The sequence below is a fragment of the Coregonus clupeaformis genome, chromosome 13, assembly GCF_020615455.1.
Source record: "Coregonus clupeaformis isolate EN_2021a chromosome 13, ASM2061545v1, whole genome shotgun sequence".
NCBI lineage: Eukaryota > Metazoa > Chordata > Actinopteri > Salmoniformes > Salmonidae > Coregonus > Coregonus clupeaformis.
The window spans coordinates 5,377,069-5,401,044 of NC_059204.1; the positions used below are offsets into that span (position 1 = coordinate 5,377,069).

A 23,976-nucleotide genomic window follows, 5' to 3' on the forward strand; every position below is an offset into this window, starting at 1 on the left:
TGTGCATGACACAAGTAATTTTTCCAACAATTGTTTACAGACAGATTATTTCACTTATAATTCACTGTATCACAATTCCAGTGGGTCAGAAGTTTACATACACTAAGTTGACTGTGCCTTTAAACTGCTTGGAAAATTCCAGAAAATGATGTCATGGCTTTAGAAGCTTCTGATAGGCTAATTGACATAATTTGAGTCAAATGGAGGGGTAGCTGTGGATGTATTTCAAGGCCTACCTTCATACTCAGTGGCTCTTTGCTTGACATCATGGGAAAATCAAAAGAAATCAGCCAAGACCTCAGAAAAAAAATTGTAGACCTGCACAAGTCCGGTTCATCCTTGGGAGCAATTTCCAAACGCCTGACGGTACCACGTTCATTTGTACAAACAATAGTACGCAAGTATAAACACCATGGGACCACGCAGTCGTCATACCGCTCAGGAAGGAGATGCGTTCTGTCTCCTAGAGATTAACGTACTTTGGTGTGAAAAGTGCAAATCAATCCCAGAACAACAGCAAAGGACCTTGTGAAGATGCTGGAGGAAACAGGTACAAAAGTATCTATATCCACAGTAAAACGAGTCCTATATCGACATAACCTGAAAGGCCGCTCAGCAAGGAAGAAGCCACTGCTCCAAAACCGCCATAAAAAAGCCAGACTACGGTTTGCAACTGCACATGGGGACAAAGATCGTACTTTTTGGAGAAATGTCCTCTGGTCTGATGAAACAAAAAATAACTGTTTGGCCGTAATGACCATCGTTATGTTTGGAGGAAAAAGGGCAAGGCTTGCAAGCCGAAGAACACCATCCCAACCGTGAAGCATGGGGGTGGCAGCATCATGCTGTGGGGGTGCTTTGCTGCAGGAGGGACTGGTGCACTTCACAAAATAGATGGTTTTATGTGGATATATTGAAGCAACATCTCAAGACATCAGTCAGGAAGTTAAAGCTTGGTCGCAAATGGGTCTTCCAAATGCACAATGACCCCAAGCATACTTCCAAAGTTGTGGCAAAATGGCTTAAGGACAACAAAGTCAAGGTATTGGAGTGGCCATCACAAAGCCCTGACCTCAATCCTATAGAACATTTGTGGGCAGAACTGAAAAAGCATGTGCGAGCAAGGAGGCCTACAAACCTGACTCAGTTACACCAGCTCTGTCAGGAGGAATGGGCCAAAATTCACCCAACCTATTGTGGGAAGCTTGTGGAATGCTACCCAAAACGTTTGACCCAAGTGAAACAATTTAAAGGCAATGCTACCAAATACTAATTGAGTGTATGTAAACTTCTGACCCACTGGGAATGTGATGAAATAAATAAAAGCTTAAATAAATCATTCTCTCTACTATTATTCTGACATTTCACATTCTTAAAATAAAGTGGTGATCCTCACTGACCTCAAACAGGGAATTTCTACTAGGATTAAATGTCAGGAATTGTGAAAAACTGAGTTTAAATGTATTTGGCTAAGGTGTACATAAACTTCCAACTTCAACTGTATATATTCTATTAAAAATCAGTCGTTTCCAGCTACAATAGCCATTTACAACATTAACAATGTCTACACTGTATTTCTGATCAATCAGTTATTTTAATGGAAAACAAGGACATTTCTAAGCGACCCCAAAATTTTGAATGGTAGTGTAGGTCTAAAAATGCAGTTTTAGATGCAGTAGTCACACCATTTCCATGGGATAGCTAGCCCACATATCTCCAAATTAGTGGGCATTTGGCTATTTGTATTACTGTATAAAAATCGTCTTGTTCCAATCACGCTTTAAATATGATTATGGTCGAATTATAGGCCCTGTGCCTTCAAAATTTTCTGACAAATTTAATCACCACCAAATCCACACACATCCCAAATGTACTGGTTGTCCCTTGGGTCTTTCCCTGTCCCGCCTCCTGACGCGTGAATGGAGCGCATCAGGGGTATAAAACCTATTCAATCTCATTAAGCACCATAACCAAAACAAGTGAAGACCACGACCAGGGAAAAGGGAAGAGCGAGGACTTTTTATACCTTTTCACACTTATTTTATGGTGTGACTGCAAGGATATTTTTCTACAGCTTTAGCTATTTGAGTTTTTGGGAATAAGCACGCGTCACACTTCTATTGGACACAACGAATGCATACACCTGCCGATTGTTGTATAGCTACCAACCAAACAACTGTCATAAATGGCCTCACTACCTTTTAGATGTGTCTTGGCTTTGGCTGTAATGCAAGTGGTAAGTACGATATTGTAACAATAAGGAACCATTCAATATTGCCTTGCTTTACGCACAGTTTAAATAGGATTTCTAATGTCCAATTCGTTCTTCTCTTGGCAGGTATCGTCCTCTGGTGTGTTCGAGCTGAAAGTCCATTCGTTCAATACTGCCCACCGCATATGCAGAAGGCATAGGGACTGCCACATATTTTTCCGAATTTGTCTAAAACACTCCGAGGACGTTATCCATGCGGAGCCACCATGCACGTTTGGAACGGGACACACCAACGTCATCCGCGCAGATCAGACCTCGATTTCCAGCAGCGCTCCGATTAGAATACCGTTCCATTTCAAGTGGCCGGTAAATAACCTTTTATATATACATATTAAATGTTAGACATGGAAATATAAATGTTATGTTACTGTATATCATTCTTGCGTAAACTTTAATCCAGGATTTACCTCTATTTCAGGGAACATTTTCGCTGATCATTGAAGCATGGAACGCAGAAACCCCTACAGAATACACAGGTAAGGTGTTGTTGCAGTAGGCATATTATAGCCTTTCTTAACAGCTTACCTAAATTCAAACATTCACTATGTCAATAGGCTACTATAATAATACACATTTTCTTGTATATTTCAGACAACCAAAACAACCTTGTCAGCCGCTTGGCCACCAGAAGAAGACTGGCCATCGGCGAGGACTGGTCTCAAGACGTCCACTTCGGAGAGCAGAGCGAGCTGCGCTACTCCTACCACGTATTCTGTGACGAGTACTACTTTGGCGATAGCTGCGCGGAGTACTGCAGACCCCGCGACGACACTTTGGGTCACTACACCTGTGACGAGGAGGGGAACAAACACTGTCTGGAGGGCTGGAAGGGCAACTACTGTTCTGATCGTAAGTACAATCGAGTTAACGTCAATGACTTTAGGCTACGTTACTGTCCAGACTCAGATGCTGTCAAGTTGGACGGATTGCACTTTATAGGCCTATTGTAAATAGACTGCACAGTGCAGGCAATGATTCATTGATGAATGAGGCTAATGTTCTTATTGGCATTCTCCTTGGTGAAAACACAATTCATACTTTTTACAGGTAAAGGTATCACAGGGACAGCATATAGGCAGCATATAGAGCTGAATGATTGGTGACAATAATTATTACATACAGGCCTAATCACAATAACTATTACAAATAGGCCTACACATAATCACACCAACAATGAAGCATGTGCAACATTTTAATTCACCCTTGTTTTATGAAAATGTTTGTGTCAAGTTATTTCTAAATTAAGATGACATCTCCCCAAAGGATTTCACTTTAATCCTTTAACCAGCCATCTACTCTTTTACACAGGCATAATTGCAGGAGTCTTAAAGGGGCAATCTGCAGTAGCTACATCCATTTTGGACTAATAAATTAATGATATGTACCTATTGATTCTTGAAGAATAGAACTTATAAATGCCTCATGAGCTTAGTTCAACTGTCATATCCCATCAGAAACCAAAATATCAGCTTTGTTTTACTCCAATGTTTGCAAACAAAGTAAATCTAAACAAACACTGTATCGCCTCAAAAAATGATTAAAACTATCATTTTGATATCATGGATGGTCAGTCCTTGCATCCATAGCTCTGTCTATGAATTTGAGAGTGGTTCCATTTTAGTGAAACAGTGGCAGGGAGTAGCTTTGTTATTGTTTTAACTGCTGATTGCTTGTGGAGTTCGAAGACTTGTGGAGTTCAATCTGCCTTTTGTTCCCCTGTAACAAAGGGAGAAAGAACCGTGGCTGCCAGGGACACATGTTGGAGATGCTGTGTGTCTGTGTGTGTTACGGGTATGCATGAGGCAGAGGGAGAAAATAAAGACCTGGCTTCTGTTCCTGTGGTTGTGTGCTCACCAGCTGCTTGGTTTAATACTTAACAAACAGTTGAAGTCTGAGATGGGGCTGGGAGGGGTGGGGGGGTGGGGTCAGACAGGGTTGGGTGTCTGTGCGTGTGTGTTCTGTGATGTATAGCGCAGGGGGGTGCCCAATCTGCCCATTCATTGTAATCAACCCCCCACACCCCCATCCCTCCCCCTCCTCCCTACAGCCATCTGCTCAGCGGACTGCAGCGAGAGGCACGGCTACTGCGAGGCCCCTGGGGACTGCAAGTGCAGGATGGGCTGGCAGGGGCCCTCGTGCAATGAGTGTGTGCGCTACCCGGGTTGTCTCCATGGCACCTGCGGCCAGCCATGGCAGTGCGAATGCAAGGAGGGCTGGGGTGGCCTCTTCTGTGACCAGGACCTCAACTACTGCACCAACCACCGGCCATGTGCCAACGATGCCACCTGCACCAACACAGGCCAGGGCAGCTACACCTGCACCTGCCGCCCGGGCTACAGTGGCACCAACTGTGAGCTGGAGACCAACGAGTGTGACAGCAACCCCTGCAAGAACGGAGGCAGCTGCAATGTGAGTAATATTACTGCTTGCAGGAAATAGGGGTTGTTCAATATTGGCTTGTCATTTATTTACATGTTTAATTGTGTGTTAAACAAACTTTTTTTTATTTTAATTAACTTGGAATGCCATGTTTATAATTTTTTATTCCAACTTAATTGTCCATTTGAGGGTAAAATGGAAATGTATCCTTGACACAAACGCAGTGTAACATAACACATTACAGTTATAAACATGTTAAAATAAGACACAATGTCAGAAACATGATCAGTAATCATGGATCATCTATGGATTGTAAAAAGCTAAAGCCCAGTCTAGTTGTCTCTCTAACAACAATACTTGAAAATACTCTCTCTCTTAAGGACCTGGAGAACGACTACTCGTGCACCTGCCCCCAGGGCTTCTATGGGAAGAACTGTGAGATCATCGCCATGACGTGTGCCGATGGGCCTTGCTTCAATGGGGGCACCTGCATGGAGACACTAACGGGGGGCTACACCTGCCGTTGCCCTCCCACGTACACCGGCTCCAACTGTGAGAAGAAACTGGACCGCTGCAGCAACAGCCCATGTCTGAATGGTGAGTCTGACTGTAGTGTATCAAGTTCAAGTAGTTTATTTGACATTTGCAGGTATTAAAGTGCAACTGAAGGCAATAAACAACTTATCTGATAGAAAACAGCCAATGTTTCATCGATGTTATTCAGAAACATTTATTATAGTGTCAAAATTGACTACAAAGTGTAAATAGGATAGTTTTGTTCATAAAGTCAGTCTCGTCCAAAACAGAGTTTTGCAAGTGAGTTCGTCATGACTCACTTGAGGGTTGGGTTTTGATTTCGACAATGCTCTCTTGACCACTAACAAAGGATACACAGCTGCGGTGATTGCTCTCTATCCAATTCTACAGCAGAACACACAGACGGTGAGACAGACCTGCCCATCAATGCAGCGGATCTGACTTTGTTTACATAAAACAACACGTCACACATTTTTTTACTTGAGTAATACTGCACCAAACACCTTAGCTAGTTGTAAAATTGCATGACTAAAACCTCCTCTGCAAAAATGTCAAAATTAATGACAGATTCCTTGAGTTATCGTAGATTCATTCTGACTATTTTGAGGAAGTAATACTGGCTTTGTTCCTATGATGTCTAATGGAGGACAAATATCAGTAACTGCCACATTGAACCACACCCCCAAGACTGAAATCTAGTTTTTCTTAATGAACAACAGAGAAACACAAGCAGAATCACTCTTTAAAAGTATTTGTTGGAGCTCTCTGATATAGTACAGTACATACACATATACAGTAAAAAGATAATAAATAGAAAAGCAATTAAATGTGGTAAGATCATAAATAGTTCAGTCATATGTGCTCATGTGCTCATGTGCCAAAAGTAGGATAAAAACAGCAGGCAGGTTGCTTGTTTTAACAGGCGGATTGCACCGGGATAAAATCTATTCTTGAACCTGGTAGTGGAGGTCTTGATGGTAGTGGAGGTCTTGATGCTCCTCTATCTCCGCCTAGATGGTAGCTGGGAGAACAGTGCACTGGCTGGGGTACTGTACTATCTTTTGGCCTCTAGTGAGGGATCTGTCCGCATAGATGGCCTCGATGGAGGGGAGGGTAGTGCCAATGATTCTCTCTGCATTGAGCACTACCCACTGAAGCCTTTTGTGGTCTTGTGTGTTGGTTTTACCATACATTTACATTTTTAGTCATTTAGCAGACACTCTTATCCAGAGCGACTTACAGTTAGTACCACACAATGATGGATCCAGCCAGGATGCTCTCCACTGTGACTCAGTAGAAGTTGACTAGAGTGCCTGTGCTCATGCCAAACTTCCTCAGTTGCCTCAGGAAATAGAGGCATTTGTGTTGGCTGACCATGTCAGATCGGACGAGATGGTTATGCCCAGGAACTTAAAACAGTCCACCAGCTCCCCCAAAAAAGGTGGAAGCAGGTGAAAGTGGATGGAGAGCAGCTTGTCTTGGTTCTGGTGACATCTAGTGGTTCAAGTATGCACCTGCACCTGCTGGAAGTACTGCACTTGGCTGGTTGAACAATGAATGAATACATGTTTTCAAAGTATATCAATGCACACAACCTAAGCACATCTTCCTGGAGAAAAAGTCAATAAAATGTTAATCTCGGAAACCCAGGATTAAAATCTTGCGTAATTGCGTCAGATGCTTGATTAAGTTCTGGGGGGAGATCTCCCGAGTGGCGCAGTGGTCTAAGGCACTGCATCGCAGTGCTAGCTGTGCCACTAGAGATCCTGGTTCGAATACAGGCTCTGTCGTAGCCGACTGCGACCGGGAGACCCATGGGGCGGCGCACAATTGGCCCAGCGTCGTCCAGGGTAGGGTAGGGAATGGCCTGCAGGGGATGTTGGTAGAGCATGGCGTTTGCAACGCCAGGGTTGTGGGTTCGATTCCCACGGGGGGGGGGGCAGTATGAAAAAATAAAAATATATAATGTATGCACTCACTAACTGTAAGTCGCTCTGGATAAGAGTGTCTGCTAAATGACTAAAATGTAAATGTGTTAAAAAGATACTAGAGCGAGGAGCGCTAGCTCCACTCCCTCTCTCTGCTTGTTTGGGGCAAGTCTATGGGCCAAATGTCCCCTCCCCTTCTGAAATTCAGAAGATGCGGGCACCTGCAAAATCGTGATTTGTCCAAATGATTAGTGATGAAAAATCTGTGCACCGGAACAAAAGTTCCTTGTTAGTCATCGCATCCCACAGTCTGTTAACAGAATCATGTTATTTTGATAAAGACAGAAGTCATGACTTAAGAAGTGGCAACAGTGTGATATCCCATGTACCCCATCTTGTACTACTTCAGAATGTGGTAGGCTGCAGTGTACTAAGTGGAGCCGTGTCATATGTTGTCTTCTAGGTGGTGAGTGTCTAGACCTGGGTCAAAGCGTGCTATGCCGCTGCCGCTCCGGGTTCACCGGGGCCAACTGCCAGGTCAATATCGACGACTGTGCCTCAGTACCGTGCCAGAATGCTGGAACCTGCCAGGACAGTGTGGACGACTACACCTGCTCGTGCACGCTGGGCTACGCTGGCAAGAACTGCAGCGTGCGTTCGGACGCCTGTGGCCGCAGCACCAGCGCCCAGCCCTGCCAGAACGGCGGCACCTGCTTCACCCACTTCACGGGGCCTGTGTGCCAGTGTCCGACGGGTTTCATGGGACCTAGCTGTGCGTTCACGCTGCAGCTCAGCTTCCAGCCCGCCCCCCAACTGACAAATAAGCCTTCCTCCGCCGCCCTCACTGCCTCTTGCGTCCTGGCGTTACTCGCCCTTGGCCTAGCGGCGGGCATCGTGGTGCTGCGGCGGCACCGGCTGCGTAGTAGGAAGCAACTGAGCGACACGGCGGTGTTCAATGACCTGGAGACGGTGATCAACCACTTCCCCAGCGAGAGAGAGGCTTTCCTGGGGCCCAGCGGCCTGTTCAAGATCAGCAACAGCGACCCGCGCCTCAGCCTGGCATCGCTCGCATCGCTGAGCCCCCCAGATGAGAGGACAGGCCGGGTACTTGGGGGGGAGCACCATTCTCTCTCCCCTGGACAGGACTACCTCTGGAGGGGGGAGAGTGGGGCTGGGCTAAGATGAGCCACTGGTCTGGACTCAAGAAGGACAGAAAGAGGAGACAGGACAGCCACACACCTGGGAATGGAAGGAGGGACAGAAACGGGGAGGAAGAACAGGGGATCGTTAGCACTTCTTTTTTCTCTTTTTATGAAATGTTAAGTGAATGAAGAAAAGGACGAAAACGGTATGAATGGTTGGATTCCTGTCATTATTTTTACGTTGCAAATTTAAACAAAGAAAAAAACATGTTGGAAAACAACCTCTCATCATGAAGAACAACAGTAAGTGACCTCTTGAAGTATGGGAACTTTAGGGAATCTCCTCAGAGAAAGGTCTTCCACGTCAAATAACCCAAAGAGACGACTACCAATACCACATGACCATTTAAGTTGGACACTGACCTATCATTGCCCTTGCTGCAACACAGTCATATTCACCAAATGACTCTGGAAGAACCATTTAAACCAAATACAGGAAGACCTAATTCTCTGACCTGTACCTTTTTGGAAGAACAGCTCACAATAAAGACTGTTATCAATGACCTTCAAGGAGAGGATATATTTCCTGGATTGACTTCACTGTGTTTTTGTTTGTTAGCATATTTCACCAGAACTCCAATTTGAGCAATTCCAAACGATAAAACATATATTTTTTTCATTTAAAAATTTACTATGATTTCTTCTAACATACAGTACATTTCCTAAGATAAAACTATCAGTCGGTATACCATCATTTTATTTGTTATTTATTTATTATGTGTAAAATGTTTGTCCAAAATCTTCACCTTTATTGCCACAAATCCAGAGATATATTTATGTGATCCTAAATAAACAACTTGTAATGGATGTTCTGCATCTTTGTGTGTTGTTGTGTATTCTAAATAGCTCATGAATACTCCAGGAAGAAACACGGAATTGATTTATGACCTGAAATCAATGAACATGTAACTTTGTTACACAGATCATGACATAAGTATTGCTGTTTCTGAAGAACAGCCAGTGTAATTTTATGTTCATGCCAAAGTTTGTGTTTTGTAAGGCATTTGCCCTCAAAAAATGATTGTTTTAAGTTTTATGTCATTGTTGTAAGTGTTTGTAATGTGTTGAATAAAGACTATAAAATCAACTTTTCTAGCCTATCGATTGATTATCAACATACATACTGTATGTACATTGGCCACATAATAAAGGATTAAAAGTTATTCATTTAAAATGGTTGTTTTCATAGGCCTATTTGGTTGAAAAGTAGCCTGTAATGAGGGGTTTACGTAAGACGATTGGTATAAAATGTGAGAAATAGCCTGTATGTTTTTGGCATTTTTTAGGCCTACCCAATAGGCTAAATTATTTGAACGCTTGCTCAAACCAATTTTGTATAATATTAGCCTACCAGAATCTGTGCCAATTTTGTCCATGTTGGCTTAACTCTCTACTGCACACATTTTGTTTTTTAATTTAAAAAATGTATTCCATCCTATTTTTTGTTGTTGAACATGTAGACTTTCTGATAATGTATCAATAATAAAGAAAATTCACTTTAACCCCCCCACACTCAGAATTTGTTTTGTTGCCTCAGGGCAATGCTGTGCCATAAGGGTACTAAAACACCAAGGAAAATCTGATATTTTCAAAACCTTTTTTGTGTGAAATATAGCACTATTTTCAAAAGAAAATACAAATTGGGCATAAACTAGTATTTCACTGCCTCTCAAACTGAATCTGTGGCCCATTCTTCCTCGCCGTCACTGTCCTAAAGCTCACTTTACTCACTATCAGAGGGTATGATCCTAGCTGCTCCATTTGGCTACTTTCACCCATAGAATATCCCTGTGTCCATTGCCTGTGAATGTTAGTGGATATGTGGGCAAAAACATTGACCAAGGCCATCATTTTACATATCTTTCATTTAGCATGATATTGCCCTGAAAAGTAGCCTAACTGCACAACATTGTCCTGAGGCAACAAAAAAGGGTTGCCTAACTGCACAATGTTGCCCTGAGGCAACAAAAAGAAAACTACATTTTTTGAAAATACACTATTTTGGCGTTCAGCAGGTTAGCCAGCAGGTGGAGACTCATCAAGGCCTGGTGACAGACGGAGTCTACATCACGTGGCGATGGCTCCCTCTGCTGGACGTGCCAGGTCTAGACTGGCTCTCGGGCCAGGACTAATTGGGGCTGATTGTGGTTGGTGAGTAATCAAGGGGCTGATTGCTCACCAGCTGGACGAGTCCCATAAAGCTGCCAGGAGGGCAGCACACAGGAGTGGGGACGAGAGGTTATGCCGTACAGTTGTGCGCAGTACCAGAGATAACGGAGGGAGCTTGGTTTTGTTCCCCACAGGATACAGCAAGATCCCGGAGCCCAGAAGACAGTATCCCGGAGGAGGTCTCCTGGAGGAGACCTATGATTTTCTCTTTGTTTATTATTTAAATAAACACCCTTGAATCCGAGCTAATACAATTCTGTCCGTGTCTGATCTGTGTAAACGTCTTGACCAAACCCCTGGTCTGCCACAAGTGGTGGAGAATGCGGGCATTCTGATAACGTGGTCAGATCAGGATTGACGTTTACGCAGCATCAGCATGGACGAGTTGATAGCTCAGTTCGTCCGGGCCCAACAAGCACAACAGGCGGTTCAGAAACGAACGCTGGAGGAGCAGCGACTACAAAATGTCCGCCTCGTTGAGGAAATCAGGAAGCTACAAGGAGGAGCGCCTACTGAATCGCATCCAAACCAGTTTTTAATCAAGCTAACGGAGGATGACGACATCGAAACATACCTCTGCACGTTTGAACAGACCGCGCTACGGGAAAGATGGCCAAGGCTGAAGTGGGCAAGTCTGCTGTCCCCCGTTCCTTTCCGGGAACGCCCAAAAGGCATTTGGGACCTTAACGACGAACAGGCGGCTAACTACGACGGTCTCAAGGGAGATACTCAGCCGCTACGGGTACAGCCTGGCCCATCGGGCCCAACTGGTCCACGACTGGAGGTTCGTGGCCGACGACTCCCCCCCCCCCTTACCGCTCTAACCAGGGCCCGCCACCCGAAAACAGTGAAATGGACTGGCGAGACCGACGCGGCGCCTGAAGGAAGCGCTGTGCTCCCATCCGATTCTCGTAACACCCGATTTCCAGGTACCGATGTTGGTCCAGACAGACGCATGCGACACGGGACTAGGGGATGTCCTGTCCCAGATAAACGATGGGGAGGAGCACCCCATCATGTACATAACGATGGGGAGGAGCACCCCATCATTTACATAAGCTGATACCCAGAGAAAAAAAGTACTTGATTGTCGAGAAAGAGTGCCTAGCGGTGAAGTGGGCACTAGACACTCAAGTATTACCTGTTGGGCACCCACTTCACCCTGGTCACAGACCATGCTCCCCAGGGGAAAGGACACAAACGATCGGGTCACCAGTTGGTTCTTGTCCCTTCAATGCTTCTCTTTTTCTGTTGTGCACAGGTCTGGGGCAAAGCATGGGAATGCGGATGCCCTAAGTCGCACTGATAGGATACAGCAAGACCCCGGAGCCCAGAAGACGGTATCCCGGAGGAGGTCTCCTGGAGGAGACCTATGATTTTCTCTTTGTTTATTATTTAAATAAACACCCTTGAAACCGAGCTAATACAATTCTGTCTGTGTCTGATCTGTGTAAACATCTTGACCAAACCCCCTGGTCTGCCACACTATATATACAAAAGTATGTGGACACCCCTTCAAATTAGTGGATTTGTCAATTTCAGCCACACCCATTGCTGACAGGTGTATAAAATTGAGCACACCGCCATGTAATCTCCATAGACAAACATTGGCAGTAGAATTGCCTTACTGAAGAGCTCAGTGACTTTCAACGTGGCACCGTCATAGGATGCTACCTTTCCAACAAGTCAGTTCATAAAATTTCTGCCCTGCTAGAGCTGCTCCGGTCAACTGTAAATGCTGTTATTGTGAAGTGGAAACGTCTAAGAGCAACAACGGCTCAGTTGCGAAGGGGTAGGCCACACAAGCTCACAGAACAAGACCACCCAGTGCTGAAGCGTGTAACGCGTAAAAATCGTCTGTCCTCAGTTGCAACACTCACTACTGAGTTCCAAACTGCCTGTGGAAGCAACGTCAGCACGAGAACTGTTTGTCAGGAACTTCATGAAATGGGTTTCCATGGCCATACAGCCGCACACAAGCCTAAGATCACCATGTGCAATGCCAAGCGTTGGCTGGAGTGGTGTAAAACTCGCCGCCATTGGACTCTGGAGCAGTGGAAACGCTTTCTCTGGAGTGATGAATCAAGCTTCACCATCTGGCAGTCCGATGGACAAATCTGGGTTTGGCGGATGCAAGGAGATTGCTACCTGCCCCAATGCATAGTGGCAACTGTAAAGTTTGGTGTAGGAGGAATAATGGTCTGGGGCTGTTTTTCATGGTTTGGGCTAGGCCCCTTAGTTCCAGTGAAGGGAAATATTAACGTTACAGCATACAATGACATTCTAGACTATTCTGTGCTTACAACTTTGTGGCAACAGTTTGGGGAAGGCCCTTTACTGTTTCAGCATGACAATGCCCCTGTGCACAAAGCGAGGTCCATACAGAAATGGTTTGCCGAGATCGGTGTGGAAGAACTTGACTGGCCTGCACAGAGCCCTGACCTCAACCCCATTGAACAACATTGGGATGAATTGGAACACCGACTGCGAGCCAGGCCTAATCGCCCAACATCATTGCCTGACCTCACTAATGCTCTTGTGGTTGAATGGAAGCAAGTCCCGCAGCAATGTTCCAACATCTAGTGGAAAGCCTTCCCAGAAAAGTGGAGGCTGTTATAGCTGGGGGGACCAACTCCATATTAATGCCCATGCTTTTGGAATGAGATGTTCAACGAGCAGGTGTCCATATACTTTTGGTCATGTAGTATATATAAAAAGTTATCTCTATTTAAACATGCAAAATAATGACATGTATCTCTCCCTAAGCTCACACCATGCGCTCATGTCACTCTGCTTCCTGGAAGAAGGCCCCTGCCCCAATTGATACATCATACCAACGTTATTTTTTTACATTTATGTTTTGGGTACTTTTTTGCCCTTTTTCTCCCCAATTTCGTGATATCCAATTGGTAGTTACAGTCTCTTCCCATCGCATACCAACTTCTGCACCTCATTGGATTGTTTACAGATGTCATCACATATTGTCATGTGTGGGGTGTGGGGGGAGTCAATCTCTGGAAGTTACCTTCGGAGTTTAGTCAGCAACACGTGACAACCGAGGGCGCTCTGAGCGAGCTGGTAGGGGCGAGGCGGTTGTTTGGGATTGACAGTGCGTCGGACTACATTTGGCTTTGGAAGCAGTCAGACCAGACATGGCAACCAAAAGGGTCGGAAGGACGCGCGCAGATGAAGTCCACTCATCAGATTTGGGAACGTCTCGGGAACACGGAGTCAACCTACAGAAGAGACAAGCTCGAGTGACTGTGAAATACAACAGAAAAGAGCTGCAGAGACGACTAGACGTGGAGAAATGGATAGATGACTGCTTGGACGAGCTGTACTTAGGCAAGGTGAGTGCCGTTGTAGCCTATGCTCTTGGGCCACACAAAAGCCCCGTATATACCTGGTGCTAACATGGGCCCTTTGTCCTGTACTTTTCTACATTCTGATTGTGCCTACATTTTATTAGACCGGTGTGGACAATTAAAATACACTGATCTGATTGTGCTTCAAGAAGCACTCAAATAGACTTGATCTAGCTGATCTAGCTACTGTTGTAGCCTCTTTATTTGTAAATTAATGTTTATTTAGCTTAACAAGCGCTTTGAGATTCTGTCTAATGAAAAGCCCTTGAAAAGTGTAATAAGTTATTATAATTATAATTATTATTAGAACTTCCTGAACACCTCCGGAGGAAGTCAGGCACACATTGTCTGGATATCAATAAACAGATCTGGATGGTCAAACCATTTAATCGTCCTTATAACGGCCTCAGGTAGCACCATTAAATTATGGCATAAGTAATTGTTCTAAAATAAATAAATGCACATTATTTTGAAAGAGTATCTGTAAAATATATTACATACAGGGAGGCACTAGCTAATCTGGTCATGATGTGGACGGGTAAGAGACACTTTTTAATACAATGTGTAGACGTGACAAACCTTGATCATATAGTGATTGGATCACATTGATCAGATCATGGAACTCACATGTTGCGTATGTGCTCAGGCAATAGGTTTCAGACAGTAAAGAGATTTTAGGTATATGGCAAGTTCTTAACTTTTTAATCAGGCAGTACTATCTGAAAGGTTCCCTTCCTTTAAGAATGAGAACTTTGCTCTTTCACCTTTGCCTGAATCAATAGAATTGGGGAAAAAATACTTAACTTTATGTTTAAAAAATAGGCTTAAGCTCTGAGTTGGATATTCATGGAGAAAAGGACTGGTTTTGTACACTGTACATGATACATGGATCTTAACATTACAGTTGAACACTCCTGTGTGAGACAAACAATGTAGAATAAAAACTGTAGTGTATATCCACACAACTTGCACTCTGTCAAAATTACAGAGGCATTTCTAAACCAACTCTTCTGCGTAGTCCTCCTTAACAGGACTAAACAGACTTGTACATGGTTGCGGCCGTGAGATATGAGATGCATATAAAAGGTGTATACAATATGGATGTTATGAGAGAGCACAGTGTCCATAAAAGGACTGGAGAAGGTGTGAGGTGCACTGTGGACTAAGGCTCCATCCAAAATGGCACTGTAATTCCCTATATAGTGCACTACTTTTGACCAGGGCTCTAGGGGTAGTGCACTAGGGAATAACGTGCCATTCCGGATGTAGTCTTCAGCCACAACTGCAGCAGCAGCCTCCAGACAGAGACATGGTGGCTGGGGAATGCTAACTCACTGCCTTACATGGCCACTTGGAAAAGGGGAATGGAACAGGAACAGGAATGAAGGATGAGAAACAGGAAGAGAAGATGTGTGCAGAGGAGGGAGAGTACTCCAGGGCCCAGGGTGGGGCTAATGGGTGATTGGGTTAATTATCCCTGAGGTGGGGTAAACATACTGCAGCTGGCCATGTGACATCACTAGCTAGATGTTCTGCTCTCCTGGGATGTTTGGGGACACATACTGCTTCCAGTTCTTGTCTGCATCTGAAATGGCACCCTAGTCTGCATGTAGTGCACTACTTTTGACCAGAGCCCTATGGTCAAAAGTAGTGCACTATATAGGGAATAGAGTGTCATTTTGGGAACACCCCTTGTAACAACACTGCATTGATATACTGTAGTACAGTACCAGTGTAAAGCAGGAGACTCAAACCTATAGGGACACAAATGCAGGTGGCCTGTGCCGGATCTCAGCTGAGCATATGATCAGAAGATCAATAACCGTCACAAACTACAGGGGAACCAGTCCGATCATTTTAGGAACTGCCCTCAAAATCCAGCCCACCAGAAGTTGAATGTGTGTCAGGCAGGCAGTGTGATTATTCAGGCTAAAGAGGAGTTGTGTGGAGAGGAGGCTGATCTTCTACTGGTCTGGAAAAATAGAGCTTGGTTCTGTCATGCCAGGCCACTGATACAGTTGGATACATGGACATGGTTATTATTATCCAACCATCAGCCCTCTGAATGAATCCTGTGAACTGTTCCATTTGGAAATTACTTTCATGTATTAGGGGTCAAAGCTGAACTTAATATGTACAGACAAAACTCAAACTTTTGCATAAGTCATGTATTGAGATTTGCACAAACTTTTCCACTCTGATAATATACAGTATACGTGTGTTTTTAATGTGTGTGTTTTGCAGGAGGAAGACATGCCAGACGAGGTAAACATTGATGACCTGATAGACCTGCCTAGCAATGAGGAGCGAGTGGAAAAGTTACAGGTAGGCCCAGCCAGAGTTGTTCTGACCATGGATTCAGATCAACCAGACTTTGCCAGAGAATTTAACTACTGGAATTTTGATACAATGAATTCTCTCTTCTCTAAACTCTGTTCATCATCAGGTGATCCTTCAGACATGCAGCAACAACACAGAGGTATGTTTTACCATCGTTTGTAATGATATGGAATAATGATGCATATTAAGTCATACCTTTTTATTAGTCTCTGTACACATGCGCACACCTGCATGCACACGTACACACACGTGCGCACACACACGCACACTGTATTGGCCTCCAATAGGAGGCAGCGGTGTCTGACACCTCCTTCCACTGTCACGCCACATGCCTTACAATGGCCGTCTGTCCTGGCCTTCTCTCTCTCTTCTCTCTTCCCTCTTCCCTCTCCCTTCTCTTCTCTTTCCCTTTGTTCCCTGCTGCAGGACCTCTTTTGACAAAGGATAGGGCCCACAGTGCCCCCCACACACACACACACGAGGAGGCTGGTGGGAGGAGCTATAGGAGGACAGGCTCATTACAATGGCTGGAATGGAATGGAGGGAATGGTATTAAACACATCAAAATATGGAAACCACATGATTGACTCCGTTCCATTTATTCCATTCCATTTATGCCTGTCCTCCTATAGCTCCTTCCACCAGCCTCTACACACACATACACACTCACACTCACACACACACACGTTGGACACATGTTGGTTTCAAATCAATATCACAAAAGATTGAAGAACACTGAGTGCTGGTTTCCTGGACACTGATTAAGCCAAAATGCTCCATTGAACATGCTTTTTAGTCCAGGACTGGTCTTAAATCCAGGTGTTCTGGAGACCAAACATAGAGCGACTGGGGTTGAGGCTTCAGAGTCCTCCATTTTCAGTCTCCCCCTCTCATTTCTGTCTATGTAGTATCTATGTATCTAATGTGAAAGGGAAAAATACAAAACATTAGCTATATGATGCTACTGTGTGTCCCTCCCTGCCAGACCTTCATCGGCGAGCTGTTGGTCAAGCTGGAAGGCCTTCACAAGCAGGAGGAGCTGGCTACCGAGGGCATCGAACACCCCTCCCTCTGCAACCACCCACAGCACCGCCATGAGCCGTACCACTTCAACGACCCCCACTGCCCCCGCACCCACACCCACCAGACCCTCTGACCTGACAACTGACCTCTGACTAGGGTCGTAAAAATTATTTCCCAAAATTCCCAGGTTTTCCATAATTTCCGGTTGGAAAATGTCTGGAATCAGGAGGGAATAAGCAGGGAGGAAATCCTCCAACTATTCCGGGAATCCTCCAATCGGGATTTCTGGAAAAACTGGGCATTTGGCGAACGTTTCTGGAATTTTGTTTCCCAGTAACCCCATTTCATCCATCAGTCATCCCCCCCGCAACACACACACACCCTCGGACCACCCTCAGACTCTACTCACACACTGACCTTAACATGCCACATGAACAACACCATGTTGTCACAGCACTTTGGATCACATCCCACTGGGCACACCCCGTCATTTCAACATTTGATAATATTTGGTAGATATGTTGATCAATGAGCTTCCAACCTATTTTCAAAAAGACAGCCAAAAGTCTGTTGAATTCCCAGTGTTATTACTATGCTTTCAACCATCTAAAAGCACAAATAAATTCCAATGGAAAATCAATATTTTTGTTTTGTTGTCACCTAAATGTGTTATCACTGCTTTTTCAACCATTTAAAAGCACAACAGTTAAAATGGGAATACAATGTCAGATATTTTGTTTATTTATACAGCAACTTCATGTGTTATCATTGTGCTTCATCTAATAGCACAACCAAATGATCTGGATTCCAGTTGAGATTACGGTGCAAGTGATCAATGCTGTTTGAGATTCCGTGCAGATTATTATAGCAATTGTGAAGATTGTCTATATTTAGTTGAATCCTGGGCTGAATTTAAACAATAGCTGTTGATGACTTCCCAAATGCTATATAAGCCTAAATAGCGTCATTGATGATATATGATTGAGAAAGAATGGTTACATTTAATTTGCTCTGTTGAACCACCCTTTGGAATGACTTCGATAGCAACAGTGAATCTACAAAGGCCAGGCACCACACCCTCATAGGGTAATTTTCCCCGCTTAATCATATTACAATCAACTTTTACCAGTTGAATGTAAACACAAATATACTTTTTTCTGAAATATTTTATAAAAATGTGCAAATGAGGCGATATCTCATTAAATATGCCATATTTGCATGTCGCGCCAATCCATTTTTCTGGACACTGGATGAAGTAGGCCAAAATATTTCTGTTTCATTTTGTTAAAGAGATACTTCCGGATTTTGGCAATGAGGCTCTTTATCTACAGTACTTCCTCAGAGTCAGATGAACTTGTGGATACCATTTTTATGTCTCTGCGGGCAGTTTGAAGGAAGTTGCTAACTAGAGCAATTGCTAACTGGTGTTAGTGCAATGACTGGAAGTCTGTGGGTATCTGCTAGCATGCTAGCAGATACCCATAGACTTCCATTAATTGTGCTAATGCTAGTTAGCATTGGCTCGCAAAACTACCTCTAACTTCCTTCATACTGTACACAGACACATAAAAATGATATCCACAAGTTCATCTGACTCTGGGGAAATAGATAAAATCCCAAAGTATTTAAGACATTCCAGGACCGGACTTGTCCAGAGCAGATTGTGGATAAATTCGTTTTTCATCTTTCTATTTGTAAAATACAAAAGATACTTTTGGTGCATTTTTCCAAAGAAAATGTTTAGGTTAAACACACAACATTTGGTTAATGCAGATGCTTCTGAAGCTGAGAAAAATGAGTTAGCGTGTCTGACTTTAAGGAAATGGCAGTTGAAGACAAGTACACTGAATTTAAACCACCAAAAATCTAACGCCTATTTAGACCCAATCACCATCTCTTCAAAGTAAGTTACTAAATATAGTCCAGTCTGTAACATTCTCTATGAAATGGGCTTTTAAATTGTGTTATTTAATGTAGTGAACGTTGCAATTAATGATGTATGTCCATTTTAAAGTGTTTAAAATTCATGAAAATGTTGATGACTGTAGTATGATAAACTATAGAAAATATACATTTGAATCAAGTTATTTACTTTTTGAAAATACTACTATAACACAGGAGGCCGCTCTCAATGTTCAAAATACACCAGAGCATAATTTAGCCACGGCGGATCAATAGTGTCAACAACAAAAAAAAACGACAACGGTTATATCACAAGCACATACAGGTAACTGCAAAAATAAAGGAAACGCCAACATAAAGTGTCTTAATAGGGTGTTGGGCCACCACGAGCTGCCAGAACAGCTTCAATGCACCTTTTCAAAATACAATAGTCTGAAAAACATACAGTTTGGCAAGCAAATAACTAGTGCTTAAAAAGACTAATCTAAACTTCCGACTTCAACTGTATGTGTATATATATATATATATATATATATATATATATATATATATATATATATATATATATATATATATATATATGTATATATATATATGTGTGTGTGTGTGTGTGTATATATATATATATATATACAGTGGGGAAAAAAAGTATTTAGTCAGCCACCAATTGTGCAAGTTCTCCCACTTAAAAATATGAGAGAGGCCTGTAATTTTCATCATAGGTACACGTCAACTATGACAGAGAAAATGAGGAAAAAAAATCCAGAAAATCACATTGTAGGATTTTTAATGAATTTATTTGCAAATTATGGTGGAAAATAAGTATTTGGTCAATAACAAAAGTTTCTTAATACTTTGTTATATACCCTTTGTTGGCAATGACACAGGTCAAACGTTTTCTGTAAGTCTTCACAAGGTTTTCACACACTGTTGCTGGTATTTTGGCCCATTCCTCCATGCAGATCTCCTCTAGAGCAGTGATGTTTTGGGGCTGTCGCTGGGCAATACGGACTTTCAACTCCCGCCAAAGATTTTCTATGGGGTTGAGATCTGGAGACTGGCTAGGCCACTCCAGGACCTTGAAATGCTTCTTACGAAGCCACTCCTTCGTTGCCCGGGCGGTGTGTTTGGGATCATTGTCATGCTGAAAGACCCAGCCACGTTTCATCTTCAATGCCCTTGCTGATGGAAGGAGGTTTTCACTCAAAATCTCATGATACATGGCCCCATTCATTCTTTCCTTTACACGGATCAGTCGTCCTGGTCCCTTTGCAGAAAAACAGCCCCAAAGCATGATGTTTCCACCCCCATGCTTCACAGTAGGTATGGTGTTCTTTGGATGCAACTCAGCATTCTTTGTCCTCCAAACACGACGAGTTGAGTTTTTACCAAAAAGTTATATTTTGGTTTCATCTGACATTCTCCCAATCCTCTTCTGGATCATCCAAATGCACTCTAGCAAACTTCAGACGGGCCTGGACATGTACTGGCTTAAGCAGGGGGACACGTCTGTACTGCAGGATTTGAGTCCCTGGCAGCGTAGTGTGTTACTGATGGTAGGCTTTGTTACTTTGGTCCCAGCTCTCTGCAGGTCATTCACTAGGTCCCCCCGTGTGGTTCTGGGATTTTTGCTCACCGTTCTTGTGATCATTTTGACCCCACAGGGTGAGATCTTGCGTGGAGCCCCAGATCGAGGGAGATTATCAGTGGTCTTGTATGTCTTCCATTTCCTAATAATTGCTCCCACAGTTGATTTCTTCAAACCAAGCTGCTTACCTATTGCAGATTCAGTCTTCCCAGCCTGGTGCAGGTCTACAATTTTGTTTCTGGTGTCCTTTGACAGCTCTTTGGTCTTGGCCATAGTGGAGTTTGGAGTGTGACTGTTTGAGGTTGTGGACAGGTGTCTTTTATACTGATAACAAGTTCAAACAGGTGCCATTAATACAGGTAACGAGTGGAGGACAGAGGAGCCTCTTAAAGAAGAAGTTACAGGTCTGTGAGAGCCAGAAATCTTGCTTGTTTGTAGGTGACCAAATACTTATTTTCCACCATAATTTGCAAATAAATTCATTAAAAATCCTACAATGTGATTTTCTGGATTTTTTTTCCTCATTTTGTCTGTCATAGTTGACGTGTACCTATGATGAAAATTACAGGCCTCTCTCATCTTTTTAAGTGGGAGAACTTGCACAATTGGTGGCTGACTAAATACTTTTTTTCCCCACTGTATATATATATGTGTGTATGTATGTATTGTGATGTCACGAGAGGCTGTGTCCTGGAGGGACGGTACATCCCCCTGAGGTGGCTGCAAACCCAGACAGCTATGGCTCCATCTGCTGGTATGGTCGGGAACTCCAACCCTCTGTGGCCAATCTTCCCACGCAGCTGAAACCAATCAGGGGCTGATAGGCTGGGGTTGTTTTGGAAGGGAAGAGACACGGTCTGGAGAGTGGGTTTGGAAGAGAAGAGAATTGTGTTATAATTTCGTTAGTTGCCGAAGACCTTGAATAAAAATCCTTGTTTTGGTTGAACCTGGACTCCTTGCACTACTTGGGCAACCCCGCTGGAAGCGGTAGCCTCTCGTGGCATCACAGATGGTGGAGAATACGGGCACGCTCAAGCGTTAATAGTGCATGGCAGAGGAGGATACCGAAGGTTTGATCACCCAGTTTTCCAAGTTGGCCGTAGGCTCCCCGCCGACTGAAATGGAGGACATATTGAAAGCCCTTGTTGCTGGCCAGCACGCCCCAGATGCAAGCAAACGTGGCTCTCTTGGAGGAGCAAAAGAAAGCCAACCTTCTGAAGGCAGAGGAATTGCAGTTGCAGAGACAGAGGGTGGTCCAAAATACCCGCCCAATAAAGGCAAGTGACTTTATATCTAAGATGGGAGCTACCGATGACATTGAGGCATACCTGCATGCATTTGAGGCCACGGCCACTAGGGAAGCCTGGCCCAAGCAACAGTGGGTTGGTCTGTTAGCCCCCTTTCTAACCGGGGAAGCGCTGAATGCTGTCCGGGACCTGGGCCCTGACCAGGTTACTGACTATGATGCCCTGAAGTCTGAGATCCTCAGCAGATATGGACTCACAAAATTTGGTATGGCCCAGCGCTTTCACAGTTGGACCTTCCAACCAGACCAACCTCCTCGGGCGCAGATGCATGAACTTGTCCGAATCGCAAGGAAATGGCTGGATCCGCAGAGGAATACAGCAGCGGCGGTGGTGGAGGCCGTTGTGGTGGATCGTTACCTACGCGCCCTGCCTTATGAGGCAAAACGGTTCATCAGTCAACAGGCCTTGACCACGGCTGATCTGACCGTGGAAGCTGTGGAAAAGTACCAGGCCACAGCGGAGATGCTGAATGCTTCCCGAAAAGACCCCAGGAGTGCGGCCCCACCACAAATGGGAAGGACCCGTCCAAAGGACCCCAAGGTCTCGAACCCAGCCACGTCAGGACTTATCCCGGCTCCAGGGGGAGCCAGAAACCAGGCGGGTCCAAGAAGAGTACACCAGGAGGGGGAAACTCGACAGTGTTACCGGTGTGGGGAGATGGGACATATCTCCTGGCAGTGTGGGAAACCAGCCGATGAACCTATGCCCACTGCGGAGTCCTCCAGCTCAGCACCCACACACCGGGTTGCCTCGCTCTTGGGAGTCGTAGATGGCGGCCCAGATCGACCCCCACCTGCCCGGTAACTGTGAATCACCATGATGTGGAGGCCTTACTGGATTCTGGTAGCCGGGCCACCCTGGTGCGTAAGGATTTGGTGGGCCCAAGGTGTCTGACCCCGGGGAAAGTCCTCCCAGTTTCCTGTGTCCATGGGGACACCAGAGAATACCCCATTACTGAACTTACAATGACCAGCACACGGGGAACCATACACACGACGGCGGGGGTGGTTGATTCCCTCCCCGTCCCTGTCCTAATTGGACGAGACTGCCCAGCCTTTTACCCACTCTGGAGAGAGTCTCAGGAGAGGATAACCCGAGTACCTCGGAAACGGAGAGGCAAGACTCATCCTGGGAAGGCTCCGGTGCAATCCTCCGAGTTACTCACTCCCGCCCGGGCTCTGATAGGGATGGCAGGTGCCCAGACCGACACCGAGACTGGTCCGGATACGGGAGAAGAGAACGCAGCCCAGGAAAGTGCTCCGTTCTCCAGTGAAGAAGACGTCCCAGGCACCCAAGAGCTTCCCCCTCTCACAGGCCAGTATGGTACGGCTCAATTACAAGATCCTACTCTTGCAAATGCCTTAAGAAATGTGCAGGTATTAGAAGGTGTAGTGTTAGGTGATAAGACAACCCCTACTTACCCCCATTTCGCAGTAAACCGGGGGTTAGTATATCAGATAGTCAAGAAAAATGAGGAAGTGCATGAACAGCTCCTCGTGCCACAGCCCTATCGGGCCACAGTACTCAACCTAGCCCACACACACCCGCTAGGGGCCCACTTGGGGGTAGAGAAGACTAAGGAAAGAATCATGCAACGTTTCTTTTGGCCAGGAGTACACAAAGAGATAGAGAACTACTGCCGTAGTTGCCCTGAGTGTCAGCAGGTTGCGCCAAAGCCCACATATAGAAACCCGCTCATTCCCTTGCCCATTATCGAAACTCCTTTTGAGAGGATTGGATTAGACATAGTCGGGCCCTTACCGAAAAGTGCCAGGGGACATCAATACATTCTGGTCATTCTGGACTATGCGTCCCGGTACCCGGAGGCCATTCCGCTGAGGAAGGCTACATCCAGACAAATCGCCAAGGAGCTGTTCCGTCTCTCAACTAGTCTGGGAATCCCAAAAGAGATATTGACGGACCAAGGGACTCCATTCATGTCCAGGGTGATGAAAGAACTCTGT

The 23,976-nt window shown here is 44.7% G+C and overlaps 2 protein-coding genes across 2 annotated transcripts; both read left to right on the forward strand.

Annotated features, from left to right (window-relative positions):
- The first annotated feature begins 1,982 nt into the window (after positions 1-1,982).
- Positions 1,983-9,768, forward strand: dlb (deltaB). The gene is made up of 7 exons (XM_045224194.1): positions 1,983-2,236; positions 2,339-2,578; positions 2,691-2,748; positions 2,864-3,121; positions 4,320-4,681; positions 5,032-5,248; positions 7,580-9,768. The coding sequence occupies exons 1-7, from the start codon at positions 2,186-2,188 to the stop codon at positions 8,299-8,301; spliced, it is 1,908 nt and encodes a 635-aa protein (XP_045080129.1). The 5' UTR covers positions 1,983-2,185; the 3' UTR covers positions 8,302-9,768.
- A 3,761-nt stretch (positions 9,769-13,529) lies between these two features.
- ppp1r14aa (protein phosphatase 1, regulatory (inhibitor) subunit 14Aa) lies at positions 13,530-17,838 on the forward strand. Its single transcript, XM_045224555.1, has 4 exons — positions 13,530-13,837; positions 16,097-16,177; positions 16,299-16,331; positions 17,178-17,838. Exons 1-4 carry the CDS (start codon positions 13,640-13,642, stop codon positions 17,346-17,348), a joined length of 483 nt encoding a protein of 160 aa, XP_045080490.1. The 5' UTR covers positions 13,530-13,639; the 3' UTR covers positions 17,349-17,838.
- The last annotated feature ends 6,138 nt before the right edge of the window (positions 17,839-23,976 follow it).